Source organism: Tenrec ecaudatus, chromosome 3 (assembly GCF_050624435.1).
Source record: "Tenrec ecaudatus isolate mTenEca1 chromosome 3, mTenEca1.hap1, whole genome shotgun sequence".
In the NCBI taxonomy this organism is placed as follows: domain Eukaryota; kingdom Metazoa; phylum Chordata; class Mammalia; order Afrosoricida; family Tenrecidae; genus Tenrec; species Tenrec ecaudatus.
The window spans coordinates 122,092,559-122,108,492 of record NC_134532.1 but is presented as its reverse complement, the minus strand read 5'-3'; the positions used below and the strand labels follow the sequence as shown (position 1 = coordinate 122,108,492).

At 41.7% G+C, this 15,934-nt stretch overlaps 1 protein-coding gene across 1 annotated transcript; it reads right to left on the bottom strand.

Moving 5' to 3' along the window:
• Positions 1 to 228: 228 nt before the first annotated feature.
• On the bottom strand, positions 229 to 15,934 carry LAMTOR3 (late endosomal/lysosomal adaptor, MAPK and MTOR activator 3). The gene is made up of 7 exons (XM_075543993.1): positions 15,759 to 15,934; positions 15,422 to 15,466; positions 12,367 to 12,401; positions 9,509 to 9,567; positions 7,333 to 7,466; positions 4,250 to 4,313; positions 229 to 1,073 (listed from the first exon to the last, which is right to left on the bottom strand). The coding sequence occupies exons 2-7, from the start codon at positions 15,428 to 15,430 to the stop codon at positions 1,000 to 1,002; spliced, it is 375 nt and encodes a 124-aa protein (XP_075400108.1). The 5' UTR covers positions 15,431 to 15,466; positions 15,759 to 15,934; the 3' UTR covers positions 229 to 999.

Sequence of the window (15,934 nt, the reverse complement as noted above, 5' to 3'; positions counted from 1 at the left end):
CAACCTCAAATAACGGACTGCGACCTGAATACACAGACCCTGACCCATGGCTGTGACAGCTCTTGTACATGGAGGGAGAGCAGTCTCAAACCACATCTACAAGGAGCCCCAACTACTTAATCCGGAGGCTCAACGAGTGTTGCAGTTCTGGTTCACACACTTTCAGAAGACAGAGATGTGGGGAGGAAACCAGACCTATGTAGTGCTCAAACTACACTTTAAAAATACTATTTTATTTATATTCATGTATGAAAAAGTCTGTATTATCATGTTTACATAATACCAATATATGAAGCAGTTTGAAAACGAATCACAACTAAATTTCACAAAGAACACATCAACATTATAACACTGATTGGTTATGTATAGACAGCAGAGTGGGGGGAAATCAGTTGCTATAATTTGAATTTTAGGGATGAACAGCACCCTCTGAGAGGAACCACAACAATTAGCAAGTCGTCTGTACTGTAGAGCAATATGTACATAGGAAGAGTTCGTGATTGTACTGACTTTATTACTTTTGCCATTGTATTTTCCTCACATTCAGTGCCAAGAAATACAACATCACAAGAAGAAAAACAGGTTCTCGTCGTTATTCACAATCAGCAGGGTCTGCTTCTTTCTGCAGGCCTGGGCACATTTTACAAAAGGGAGCACTTGATGGTTCACGTGGGTCACTGTATCATTTTGATGCTGATCCACTGAGGAGATTCTCATCTACATTTGGTGGCAGAACTTAACTCCATGGGAGCCGTGGCAGACTGAACCATTTCTGTGGTATTCCCAGATCACACAAAATAAGAAAATACCCCAAACAAGAAAATATAATAATCAATCTGTCCAGAAATTACATCTATAGGCTCTTTCTTTTAGTAAAAGGTAGGAAAGAGGGCCCTTTCTTGGATCAACAGATACAAGCATTCGTGTGGTCTAGAGACTGCCGAGTTGGGACTGTGTCTGTACAATGGTTACAAGGCACACGTCCAAACCATTGCCCGCTCATGAAACTTCCACAACTTGTCTCAATTCTTCAAATAAAGGGGCAAGTTCTTTTTCTAGGCTGACAATTAGTCCTAAAACAAAGAGATTAAGAACATAAGCAGGTTAGAAAAATGTTCCTGATAAGTCTTCAAATAAAATCCCCACCTATCTGAAACATACAATTCTTCACTAGTTCTTAAATGCTTCCGTGCCCCCACCCCACTGTCATGATCCCAATTCTACCTTACAAGTCTGGCTAGACCAGAGGATGTACACTGGTACAGATAGGAGCTGGAAACACAGGGAATCCAGGGCGGATGATCCCTTCAGGACCAGTGGTGAGAGTGTCGATACTGGGAGGGTAGAGGGAGAGTGGGGTAGCAAGTGGGAGGGAACCAATTACAAGGATCTATATATAATCTCTTCCCTGGGGGATGGACAAAAGAAAAGTGGGTGAAGGGAGACGTCAGAGAGTCTAAGATATGACAAAATAATGAATTAGGAAGGGCTCATGAGGGAGGGGTAGTGGGGAGGGGGAAAATGAGGAGCTGATATTAAGGGCTCAAGTAGAAAGTAAATGTTTTGAGAATGATGATGGCAACAAATGTACAAATGTGCTTGACACAAAAATTTTTTTAAAAATTTCTACCTATCCAAAACTTAGTTACTCAGAAGTATCTGGGACTGTTTATTCCCCATAACTAGAACAATTCACTCTCTAAAGCAGTCTACAAAAATCATTAGGGAATGTTTTATCATTATTAAAGCAAACAAAAATGTGTGCAAGGGAAGATGTAGAATGAATTATATTCACTAGGAAAACCTTGATTTAAACATCAAGTGTTTCATAATCTGTACTGATTCAGACAGAGTACACATAATTTTTTGTTTTCTTAATCATTTTATTAGGGGCTCATACAATCCATACATACATCAATTGTGTAAAGCACATTTGTATATTCATTGCCCTCATCATTCTCAAAACATTTGCTCTCCACCTAAGCCCCTGGTATCAGACCCTCATTTTTTCCCTTCTCTCCCCGCTCCAGCCTTCATCATGAACCCTTAATAATTTGTAAATTATTATTTTGTCGTATCTTGCCCTGTCCGACGTCTCCCTTCACCCACTTTTCTGTTGTCCGTCCTCCAGGGAGAAGGTCACATGTAGATCCCTGCAATCAGTCCCTCCTTTCCAACCCACCCTCCCTCCACCCTCTCAGCATCACCACTGGTCCTGAAGGGATCATCCGCCCTGAACTCCCTACATTTCCAGCTCCCATCCGTACCAGTAATACACATAATTTTTAATAAAGGTGCACATTTTTCTTCTGAGTAATTTAATAGGCTTCCAAAAGCAAGATGGAAGAGTCGCTTTCATATTTTAAAAAAATGAAGATTTTTCTAATTTTGTTTTATTTGCAGTATTGCTTTGATTTTGAACAAAGCAAAAAACATCAAAAATTTATTTTACATATTCAACAAAGACAAGGTATAAATATTTTAAGTTGAAAGTATAATTTTAAAGGTAAATAATAGAATAAAACATACACTTGAGTTTTTAAAAAGCATTTAAATAATAAACGTGGAACACAAATATTTTCAGAATTAGATGATGTGGTATTTCTGTATAGAGAGGCTATATATCTTAGTGCCCCTGCTTCATGTTCAAACAAAGATCATTCCTCCAACTCACAGGGACATGGTAAGGGCTCTAAGATTACAAGGGCCAGGTTCTAGTTACTAAGGTATCATTCCATATATAATCACTCAAAAAACAGAACCAAACTCATGATTATCCAGGGATTCTGAATCACAGAGATCCTAAAAGACAAGGCTTTGAGTCTTTACAGGAGCCTCATATTGCTCCCTTAGAGCACAACTAGTGGATTTGAACTGCCAACCTTGTCTAACAGATCAAAAAGCTAAAACTCATTTTAAAGATGCAGAATCTAAAGACAGGTTTAATGAGCCAACCAGATTAAAGCTTATTCAAACTGCTTGGAAAAGAAGTGGAGAAAAAAAGAAAGGGAAAAAATCTGATGTAGAACAATTCTAAATTATGATCAAATCTTAGGAAACAGACTGAAAATAAATTCTACTTTAGCCAACAAGAAGTAAACAATTAAAACTCAGCTGAACACTGCCATTATTTCACATAGAAAATGTCCAGTGATGGGTATGATGTAGATACCCACTCCTTATTTATAGCATGTTTGGATGAAAGACCAGTTTGTTCTGTGAAAATCACCACTACACAAAAAGAGGAGATGATGAACTCATCGAGACGGAGGATGGCTACACCCATCAGTGCACAGCTGCCAAGCCATGAAGGACCACGGCCCAGCCAAGCTGACAGATCACCTTAACCATTACCATGTTGCACCTCACCTATGGCTACTCCCTGATGTTACAGATATCCATAAAATTGTTGGACACACTTCTTACTACTGCTGTGAATGAGACATGCCACCTAACAAGGCAGTTGATAAGTGAAGAGTAGGTAGATTGAGACTTACTATCCTCTCTCTATCAGGGGACATCAAAAAGTTTCTAGAAAAATATAATTAAAAGCTAATGGAATGTGTCTGTGTCTGACAGTTTCTGAAAATAAAATATTTCGTAACAAAAAATTAAACTAAAAGAAAAATGCTTTAACACTAAGTTCTCAATCACATTCATCTTAGTGCTGTCTTCCAACATGATGTTAAAATTCTCATCTAAAAGAGTGGTCTATGTAGAATGAAATCATTCTTAACCATTTTGCTTTCTGAAGGTCTGACACCGGGAGCCAGATGCAGGACTGAAGAGATAAGGCAGTGGTTATGGATCGGGCTGCTACCTACAAGGTCCAACAATTCAAAACCACAAGCCACACTGCAGGAAGGACGACCTATTCCCGAAAAGCATTAGTCTTAGAAACCCACAGGGGGAGTTCTACCCTGTCCTATAAGGAGGGCTATGATTAGGTGGAGTCGATCAGTGGCAGAGCGTTTTGAGTTTTATAACAAAATACCACCTCTCCCTGCTGCTACACTTACATAGAAAAAACCCTGCAAGAGGGAGAGAGCTAAGTTATTATCAATGTACCAGGAGGGAAACCAGGACTCACAGAACCGCTTTCCTCAGAAACAAGGAAAAAAGATAACAGAACTTGTCACTAGTTCCAGTGTTTGGATTCTCAGTCTCCTATCCCTGACGCACTAGACTGCTCAGACAGAGAAATATAAAGAACTGAAAGCTGTATTTATGGTAGATAATTACAACATACCTGTATTGGCATTGCTGCTGGCTATGAAACTCACCACCAAAGGCAAACGATTAAATTGAACCACCTAGAAAGAAAACCTATGCTATAAATTATGTTTTAGAATGGTAATATATATAACTCAGTACTTTAATCATGAAAGTTTTTAAAAGGCCAATGTGTAAGACACTAGTTTAACATCAAGAAACACGGAAGAGATCAAAGTAAATATTCCGTGTGCTGCCCACCCCCATGAATATAGAAACTGACCAATTCTTTGTAAAATGGTCACAATAATTAGCATCAGAACCTTCTGGAGTTGAAGTCTCTCTATTCTCCAGCCTTGTTCCCACTCGGCCCCAGTCACCTTTCACACAGCTCTCCGGGCTCACGGCAAGGCCCGCTTACAGGGGTGCAGGAAGCCATGCTCCCAGTTAGCTGGTTAGGATCAACAGGCTACAACTGGAGATCAGGATCGGGAAGTATGCGGCCCTTATCTCTATGCATGCTCACTCTCAGCCACCCCAGCGACCTCTCCGCCCCTGCGGGCAAGCCTCTCTGCCTTCCACCTCCCTACCACTGTCCTCTCCACTGCTGCTGGCGCAGCTCACGGCCACTGTAGCAATCCTAGCACGGTTTCTGCCACCGTCGCCAATGTGGACGCTGGGCCCTCCTGGACCTGCCCCAACTAGCTCTGCCCCAGGGCCCTGCCAGCCCTCGAGCTGCCTTCCGGGCAGCCCTCCATACGTGTCCCAGCTCTTTTAGAAGGTTCTCCACCTCTTCGGGAAGCCCTGGAGGCATAGCGCATCTCGTGTTGGCTCTAACCACCAGTTACTTCAAGAGGAAAAAAAGAGGCTTTCTACTCCCATGAAGAGTTGCAGTCTCGTAACCTCAGAGGTGCAGGTCTACTCTGTCCTCCAGGGCTGCTGGGAGCTGGAATGGACTGGCTGGCAGTGAGTCTGCCTCTCCTGTCTCCTTGCTTCTCTTCCCTTTGCTCCTCCTTTCTGTCAGCCCAGCTCCGTGGGGTGGGTTGTCTAGGTAAGCAAACTCGTGGCCATTCTAAAGGCATGGCTCTCCCACCAGGGTCATGAACGGAGTAATCCCTTCTTGGTAAGCCACATTCACTTCATCTGCACAAGAGCGAGTCAACCAATTGGCATGTTTCTTGAGCAACCCCAGCAAGGCACATAAAATAGAACCTTTGAGGCAGAACACCAAGGAACCGTGGTGGCAGTCTGGGTTTGACTTTGTGCTGCCAACTGCAAGCTAGTGGCTCACACTCCGCAGTCATTCCAGAGAGAAAAATGAGGCTATCTGTTCTCGTATAGATACGCTACAGAGAGCCACTGTGAACCAGAATTGGCTTCCTGGCAGTGGATTTGGGGTTTGGGTAGAAAACTAAGGCAAAGATAAGCCCTCAGGTTTTAACGGACAAATTTTTCTAACTTTTTCAAGAGAACCAAATCACTAGGCCATACACAGAAATTCACTTCATCACATTCTTAGAAACATTAACACCCCTGGAAGCCTTCAAGCTTTTTAAAGCAGGCCTAGTTTTGTCTTATGTTTATCTCTAAAGGTCGGTAAAATGTCAATTACATGGCAGGAGCTCAGCAACTATTTGATAATTCAACAGTAAAAAGTGCTATTTTTTTTTACACTCAAGTAGCTGTATTTTCATGATTTTTTTCCTGCTTTCTCTGTACCACTGTACACCAATAGTACATGTATTTTAAATCAACTTTCTTTTAATAATTTCAGCTTCAACTTAGTATCTTTCCCAAAAAGTTCTGGAAAATTGTAGGTCAGATGTATTGGTTATTTATTTTTTTACCTAATTGTAGTGAACTGAGATTGTGCAAACATGGCTCTCTATTCATGTCTATATAACACCCACCAAATGATTGGGACCATGAACACAGGCTGTGTGAGACACCGAGAGGTGCTGGTCCTTCTGTTGTAAGGCAACCATCGCAGAGAGGGAATTCTGGAACTATCAAAAAAGAAGAGCCACCAATGGGGCTTGTATAACATTCCTGAACCAGAGGCCACAGCACTGAGATCGTGAGCAGAGCAGACATACTGAGACGATGAAGCAGAACCAACCTGCAGCATCAGGCCCATGAGGCAGAAGGCCAAAAGACCAGGGGACTGAGAGGCAGGGCCCAGCAAGAGTCATGTCTGCCAGCATGGCTGAGAAGAGACCTCATGGGCAAGAAGACCTGCATCCTTAACATTTTTCAATTTGTTAACTTCTCCAATAACCTCCCATAAACTGTATTATCTTCGAGTTCTGAGTAGCCATTGCTACAAATTATAAACACAGTCGAGAAGCAGAGCGCTGTGAGAAGAACGACCGGTGTCAGAATAGCAAAGGGTTGAGGTGAACTCGTCTGACCTCTGCCTAGTGACAATCACTGTTGGCTTTGTGTAGGGTTGGAGTCTCCTTTGAGCAGCCAGAGGAGGCCAGTCGCGGCCTCCACACATTTCCTCACCAATACACTTTATCTTAAATGTATCTTTGTGTATCATCAGTGGCAAATAAGTCACATAATACTGCTTCATAGCATAAAGGGCCCATTTATTCTAAAGAAGAAAATGCACTTAGAGAGCAGGAGATATGTAACAATTCCCCCCCCCCACAAAAAATATCTTCATTTAACAAAGGACTTTCAAAAAGTTCATGGGAAAAAATCCAATTATTTTTTAATGCCACTTACCACAGAAACAATACATTCTAAGGACTTTGGGGAGAAGTTTACATGTCACTTGAGAAACCTTCCTTGTTTAGCTAAGGGCACCATCTACTGGAGGTAAAGGTGAGCTGACTTCCTTTTTAGGGTAAGAAAAGCTGTCTTATTTTTTGAAAAATGCCTTTCTTAGTTATTTACTATTATAAAATCTAAAGAAAAATGCCATACTTTACCACAACCAATTTGAGGGTTAATAATAAAAAATTATTTCAACTCCAAAACTGAAATTTGGAATCATAATGAGTTATTAAGAAGCTATCACATCTTAAGGAAAAAAAAAAGCTATTACAGAAAATCCAACAGTGATGGCTGATGGTTCAAATCGCAGCCAATGTAATGTAAATGTGAACTTACCTGGTAGGTGTTATAGTAACAGATGATACTTTTGTTTTTTGAGAGACCGAGTTTGCTGCCTTGGTCGGTTGCAAGAGCAAACGTAGACAAGAAGCCGGGTCTCAAAGCGTGCTCTGGAGCATTGTCGTTGGCCACTGGAAAAAGGAAATGATTTTAGTAAATATTTTGTAGAGGGTATGTTATGGTAGGTAAAAGACTGATGGCCCGTTTTGTCCCTGCCCCCTCCATGAATCCATAAAAATGAGCCTAAAGGTTTGATGTCAAAATTCCAAAAATGTCATTCTTGGGGTCAACTCAACTTAGGTGGGAAAAATTTGCTCAATTTTGCTCACTCAATTATACTCACTGACCATAATCAAGGGAAGAAATGCTAACTCATACAAGGTTTTTTTGGGGGAAAATTATATTAAATGTTACAATTTTCTTGACATCTACTTAAAGCAGAGTATAAATCAGTACATTTAATAAATATTTTGGCTAGCTGAGAGCTAGAATAAAACCATGAACCAAGCAGCCAGGGCCTCTGCCCTCATGAAGCCCAAAGCAGCATTTCTCAGAGATATTTACAGTTCTGTCACTAGTTGCAAGGGCTGAAGGGAGTTGATCGTAATAACTAGTAAGTGCAGAGCTCAAGGTTTTAACAGAGATTCTAATAGGTGTTTAAAAATCAAAACCCAAACCCAGTGTTTCCAACTCAGAGACCCTGCAGGACAGGGATGAACTGCCTCTAGCAGGTTTCCCAAGCCCTAAATCTCTACATGAGCAGTTTGGAACATCTTTCTCCCTCACAGTGGCTGTTGGGGTCCAACCGCCCATCTCCTGGTGAGCAGCTGAGGTAAACCAAGAGACACTGCCATCAAGTCGATTCTGACTCACAGAGACCCTGCAGGGCAGAGCAGAACTGCTCCACGCATTTTCTGGAACTAGAAACTTTACAGTTGGAAATGTCTTGGGTATGATTTTGCGCAGCTCCCATCACAGTGCCTGTCCACAGGCAGCCACGTTTTAGGGTGCGTCAGGAAGTACACCGAGCCACATGACGTTAGGAAAGGAGTTCCAATACCGTCCTGTCACTGACTCATGTCCGACTCTAGACTGGCAATGTAGACTCTGTACTGGAAGCAGCAAGTTAGGCAACCTCTCAACTTCCTTTAAATTCTAAGTTCTAACATTCTCTTACTCATGTGATGCCAACGCCCCAAATTCACTGCTGTTACGTTGACTGCTACTCAGAGTGGTCTGACAGGACAGGGTGGGACTGTCTCTATGGAGTCGCAGGCTGTTAACTCTTTACAGGGCAGAAGGTTCACCTTTCTCCTGCAGTACGGCTGGTGGTTTCAAACTGCTGAGCTCGCAATTAGCAGTTCGATGCATAATCCACTACGCCCCCGCCCCATGCTCCTACACTATGGAAATAAATAGTAAACAAAGGGTGCATATTACGGAGCCTTCCTAAAGTCAAGCTCTTAGTGTCCCATCTCTCCTAAAACTGTGAACATCTATATATTAGGATCATGTCAGGTTGTAGAAATAATTAGTAAAACTAGACTGAATCCACACTGCCTAACTCTGTGACATCATGAACACTTAAAAAAATTTTTTTAAGTGAAAAGGCTGAAAATTAGGTCAACAATCCTCCTAACATTCCAATTAAAATTAATGTTAAATGCAAAGTTAGAGGTTAAAAAACAGCTTATCTATATTAAGCAAGAAATCAAGAAAGAATAAATCAATCAATGTATGATTACTTAAACGATTGCGTGTTAATCCTAAAACTATCAGCAAAAGAACTATGGGTAAGTAATATAAATGAGTGTGTGGATCCACGGCAATGAGCGAGTTTGGTTAGGGTTTGGAGATAGTCTGCGACTCCATGATTCACCTTGTGCGCACACATGCCCAGTCTCATCAGGTGTATAAATGTTTTATTACGGCACAAAGGAGAAACTGAGTCTGTGGTGCATCCAGGCTGACACTCTGAAAGCTAAAATGTTAGCATGTGGTAGGTTTTAGGTTCCAATTCAACCATCACCATGTAAAAGCAAACATTAAGACTGAGACCATGTACTGAATTTAATGAGGGTTTTATACACTCCCTTCTTCACCACTCAGTTAGAAATAGGCATGTTTCCGTCAAAAGCAAACATAGCATTTGTAATAAAGTGTGTACTTTTACCTTTAATAACAGGTACCCCATCTCTATCAGATACAACAATAGCATGGAGTCCTTCAACACTAAAAAGAACAAAGTTAAAATATTAGACAACATTCCATTTTTTGAAAATACCTACTTCAAAGTAATAATGGTAGCTTTTACAACATTTTTGGGGAGACAACATCAAAACATGGAAACTCAAATATTAATTTTAGAAAATCTATGTCTGCTGAAACACTTCCAGAAATCTAAGGACTGCCACTGACATATTTGTACACTGTACTGAGAACGACCTCAAATATCGGATTCTCCATTAATGCACAACGTCCTTGGTTGAAAAGAAAGCAAACGGTCATGAGCAGCCAAGGTGAAAAAGAGCCACTTTTCTCTCAGGCACCCCCTACCAAGTGCTCAGTATTTGTGGCCCTCGACACTCGTTAGCTGTAAGCAAAAACATATTTGCTGCCGAGCCAGTAATTATGATCCACAAGTTGTGCGTCCATCAAATTACCTCAAACTAGTGAATGTAAAACTGCAACTTATCGAAGTTAGATAAGCTTATAGCTTCCTAATACTTATTCTCATGTTAATTCCTAAATACCAACTAACACAGCAAAAGAACAGAAACACTCAGAACAGGCTCTTTCACATCTACGACTTCTAAGTGGATCAACATGCTTCTGAACTTATGTTTGTTCCCCGATCTGATATGCCCTCCTTCCACTTTTTATTCTCTACTAACAAGTAAAGTCTCCAACCGTGGTCAATTAATTCAGAAAGTCCTGTTTTGCAGTTCTAAATGGACATTCAGTCGCCAGGGTCCATTTAAATGACACCACTCCCCCAACAGCATGGTGTAACCTTCAGTTGGATAGATTAACTGAGCAACTACTTGCCTAGGGGAGAAGCAAGTGGAAACTTTGGCCACAAACTACAAAAATGACCATGTAAGTTTGTGCAGATGCAGCAAAGTATGCAGGACACCCCTCCGGAGGCATTTTTTTTCTTGTAGTTTTAGCTCTACAGAAAAATAGTGTTCTCATTTATCCCCTTCACCTAAAATATTATTTCTATGGTACACTTGTGACAACCAGTATGAATACATTACATTGTTAACTGAAGTCCACAGTTCCCACTAGGGTTCATTTTGGGTGAGGTACTATCCCATATTTAGGTTTGAAACATGCATGCGGGTATCCACCATTACGGTACCACAGACTTGCTTGGCCTGAAAACGCTCTGGGCTCATCTACTGATCCTCCTCTCCCCACGTCCGAGACCCGATTTGTTCACGCTTTAGTTTTACCTTCTCCAGGAAGCCACTTTAGACTGCTGCCTTCCACTAAGCAGTCTGCACTCACGGTAAGATTCTTCCCTGTCTTTTTTTGTTTTAGTGCATGTTTTTTTGTCTTTTGTAATTGTTTTATTAGGGGCTCATATAACTCTTACCACAATCCATACATACATCAACCGTGCAAAGCACATTCGTACACTCATTGCCCTCATCACTCTCAAAACACCTGCTCTCCACTTAAGCCCCTGACATCAGGTCTTCCATGTCTTTTCATGGTTTGATAGTCCATTTGTTTTTCTTGCTAATCAATACTTCACTGAATGGATATGCCAGTTTTCCTACCCATTCACCTTTTGAAGGGCAAATCGGTCACTTTGCACACTGCTGATTCCAGCGACCCCGTATGGCTTCCCGAGACTAACTGTTCACTGGAGTAAAAAAGCCCAGTATTTTTGCTGAGAAGCTGTGGGTGGTTTTAAGCCACTGACAATGTGGATCACAGCCCAGGGCTTAATCAATACCCACCAGAGCTCCTAAGGAATAGGACAATTCCCCAAGGCTTATCTTAGACCTATGACAAGTAGGCACTTTTTGAAAGTTTTTGCAAAGATAAAAACCCCTGTATGCAATTCTCTGTATTTTTCATGATGTAAAGTTGAGTGAACTAAAATTAGTTTCAGTGTTTTCTTTATCCCTACAAATATTTATAGCTAAGAATAAAATTTTTTTAATACTTTGATCAAGAACTAACAGGATCATATGAACTGCAATCTCCACTGACTACGAAAATCAGGTGGCACGTTTTCAGTTTCTGCAGAGACGTCACACTGATTTGAGGATGCTGCACTAATTGAAACATCGTTCAATCGATTTGGAATCAGTTTTCTTTTTTTCTAGAATGTCAGAACAGAGGCCTAAGGTCATATTCCTAATATCAGTTCCCAGAAACCCCGAGTTCTGTGTAATGGATGTGGGTGGGAAGGAAAGCTTCAGACCACCCCAGAAGGCACTATTACCAAAAGAAAATTCAACTGAAGTGACAAATTCCTTTGAATCCGTGATATATATATATATATATGGAAGTTTGTGACATTAGCACATGAGTCTATTTATAAAACAGGGCAGCAAGAGGATTGTGTACTGACAAAAAATAGACAAATGATTTTTCAAGCGTGAATTGCTAAGGCAGACTCAGCAATTAGGTGCTAAGTCATAAAAGCAATATAAAGATTAGCGCAGCTTATTTATTCTACAATTCTTTTTCTTCCCTGAATGGCATACTGTTAAGTATCTAGAAGTGTAATTCAACATCTTTGTGTATCTGCAAGAACTCCAAAGTAGCAAGAAATATAAGTTCTAGCTCTCCAGTTTCCATCAGCTGTTTAACCTCAGAAAATCCAGGTGAGTATGTTAGAACTTAACATTATCTGCCAACTCAAAGAAAAACATGGGTAACCTCTTAAAGTTGCAGTTAGAAATTTGAAAGGGCTACAAAGGAGCACCTTATATATAGTGACATTAGTTTAAGTAAGTAGAAACAAAAGATTATCTACATCATATTATGCAGAATTGATTAAGTAATTACCTTGGTAATTTTTTATACAGGAATCTCTTTAGGTCCTAAAAGAGAAACAAATATCAAAAAGTCATATAGTATTATGCCTTCATTCATTTTTCTGGATACCATCCTACCTATACACATTTTAGGAACTTTCAGTCATGTTCAGCACCTTTCTTGCTTGTATTTTATCTTTATGATTCAGATACTTGCTAGTTAGGCAACTGGATTAAGTTAACTAGCCTGTTACCTGAGCCTCGGTTTCATTATTTGTGTAACAGGAACACTCCTAAAACCTACTTCATTCATCTGCTGTCAAGGTCCAGTGAGAGGCTGCATATAAACGGATTAGTATCCCTGGAAACGGGAGCAAAAGTACAAATTAGACGATCTGCTCCACCCCATGTTGCATCCTGTTGTTACTGTTGTGTTCATTTGAGAATCTAGGATGACCATCTTTCCAGATCCAGAGAGCACTTTCTAAATTCACTTTTAGTGATCTTTATAGGATTAAAGATAAAGGGACAACATACACAAAGCATTTAGCACGAAACTTTAATTAAATCAAAACAAAATCAGTGGCCCCAAGAATCCATCCTGAGTCAGGGCCCCCGTGTGAGTCAGAGCCGAACTGTGCTCCAGACAGTTCTCAGAGTCTGCTTTTTCAGAAGTGAATCACCACCAGGCCTTTTCTTTCTTAGGTGCTTCTGGAAGGATCTCTCAGCCAGCAGCCTTTATCTGAGCCAGCAGTGAGTGCATTAACCATTTGTTCCACCCAGGAACTCCCACTCACTCCAAAGTCAATGTTGAGTGAAATCTGATTCAGAGTAGCCCTCTAGAACTACCCCATAGGGTTTCCAAAGCTGAGATCGCTATTGAAGCAAACTGCCACATCTCCCCCTGTGCAGCGGCTGGTAGGTCGGAATGGCAGGGGGGTGCATAAACTGCTCTGCCTCCAGAGGTTCTGGTCCAGAAAACAAAAACCAAGCCCACTGACCCTGAGGCCACCCTACTCATAGTAACTCTATAAGGCAGGATAGAATTGCCCCTCAGAGTTTCCAAGACTGTAACTCTTTTTGGGAGTAAACAGCTGTCTTTCACCCAAAGAACAGTGGTTTCAAACTGCTGACCTGGCAGATCGCAGCCCAGGGAGTAACCACTATGCCACAAGGGCTCCTCATCATAACACCGGTACTACTGAATCAGTAAGTACTAAAGAAATGAAAGGCTTTTGCTTAGTATATATTCAACTGGAGAAACTTTTAAATCTGGTTTCAATTAAGACCTCTTTGTAAATAATCAGGTAAGATAGCTGTTCTTTAAACAAGGAAATCCTATAATTATCTTTAATCTGAATGTATCACTACGAGTTTACCTGACTCTCCTCTTACACACACACACTGAATTCAACCTGTTTTCCAAAATCCACTTGACTCTCCTCTTACACTCTCTCTCTGAAGTCTACCTGTTTCCCCAAATCCACATTTCCTCAATTTTGACGTTTCCATTAGTGGTATTACCAATCTCTTGGTTTCAAGTCTGAGATGTAGAGGAACAAATTAAAGTTACATTTGCCACTTTTAAGCCATTTGTCAATGAAAATCTTTTTAAGCGGATCATCTTTGATCGACACTATTATTTTTATTCTTTATGACTTAAACTAGTCTCCCAAATGGCAGCTGGTCGTCTCACCGTTTTCTCTAACCCGCTCTGCACTGGTGTGCTAGTTATAGGATCATCCTTCTGGAAAGCCTTCACAGCAGTGGTTCTCAACCACAAGAGCAATCATGTGGGACTTTCAGAAGAAAGATGCTGAAGCACAGGTAGAAGACCCTGGATGATTACCTGTGCACCCAGTGTTTGAATGGCTCCCCACTCCTACTGGATTACATGCAAATACTTTACATATTTGAAGCTCTCTACAACATGGACTGCACCTAATGTGACAATCCTGTTCCTCACCTATCTGCTCGCGACTACCAAAAGCTCCTCCCCACACACAGCTCGTTCTTCGCTCATTTTGCTTATGTGAGTCACTCCACCAGAAACATTTTCCTCAGTCTTACATAAAAGAAAAAGTTATTCAACATCTAGAGCTTAATCTCAATCATCAAATACTGATAGACACCTCACCCCACCTCCCCCCAAAATCTGATGTAATCCTGCCTTCCTTTAAATTTTCACACTGTAACTCTGGGCACACTATGATCACTTAAGTACTCTCTCTTGCCCCTCAAACTCTTAAAGAGTTAGAGTGTGCTCATCCTTATTTTACCTATTGCCCTTGATCACAGACTTTTACAAAGTGTGATTTGTGTATGTCTAAAGCATAAGTAAGGTCTGGAAAATGCTATAGGAGCAAACATAATAACTCTAGGGTAAGTTATTTCATCTTGTTGTGATCTAGCATCCTCTTCGGGAAGACAAGAATGGCCATTCTGTTCAATATTTACAATATCCAGCAAGATAACAACAGGATGTAAAACATGGAAATTAGTCTTCATAATTCTCACTCACTGCAGCGGAGCACACGGTGTCTGACTCATAGGGACTCTCTAGTGGTGTTGTGGACTATGCATTGAGCTACTAACTGGAAAGTCATCGGTTTGAACCTGCCAGTTACTCTCACAGTTAAAGATTATAGGGTCGCTGTGAGTAGTGCAATTCGGTTCTCTAAATTTAGAATTTAGGTTTTACTGCTGAGCTAAAGAGGAATTTTGAATTGTTACAATATAACATGTGAGTCATCATGGCTAGAGAGAGTAAAGTATTCAGTGTTCACGTCCTACTGACCATAAACTGATAGGAAAAGCCACGGGAAATTCAATAGTAAACATACAGAGCCTCTTATGCTCTTAGGATTGGGGTGTGAGAATACAATTTTCTCACCCCCTGGCACCTAAGTGCCTGCCTGTCCTCTACCCTCCTTCTAGGCAGAAACTCAGAATCACACAAAGCCACTCAGATTGGCCTCCCCCATTCCAGACCCTGGCGGGGAGGGGACCTAGAGCAAAAATGGCTACTTGGGAAGTTCTACCTCTCCCCACCCTCTCCTCTTCCAGGTGTAGGGCTGTCAACTCACATCCGCCATGATGAGCCCCTTTCTCACGCAGCTCAAGCTCCACTCCTGGAAGAGAAACCCTTGGTGACTATTCCCACAAAGCGTCCTCGCCCTCTCCACCCAGCCAAGCGGGGATTCAGTCCCACGTCGGAGCCTCGGATCCCGGAGGCCGAAGGAACTGGAGTTCCCCAAGGCCTAGGCAGGCGGCCGGGATGCCTTGCCCCACTCCGCCCTTGCCCGGATCTGGGCCTCTGGTTGGAGAAGAGAAGTGGCGTCCTCTCCTCTTCCGTTTTCCTCGCCAACCGCCCTCCCTCGCTTTCCCGGCACAAACTATGCCCGGCAATGCGGCGACAGTTACCTGGGCTTTCACTCCCGGGGATACGCGGTTCACTCGGCTGTGTGTCACGTCAGGAGCAGCCTCAGACACAGACTCCTCTGCAAACAGTCATCACGTGACTCGTAACCCCGTCGGCTCTTCAGGAAGCAAATCAGGCGCCCTGAACGCCGGTGACTCGCGATTTCCGGGGACCGAGA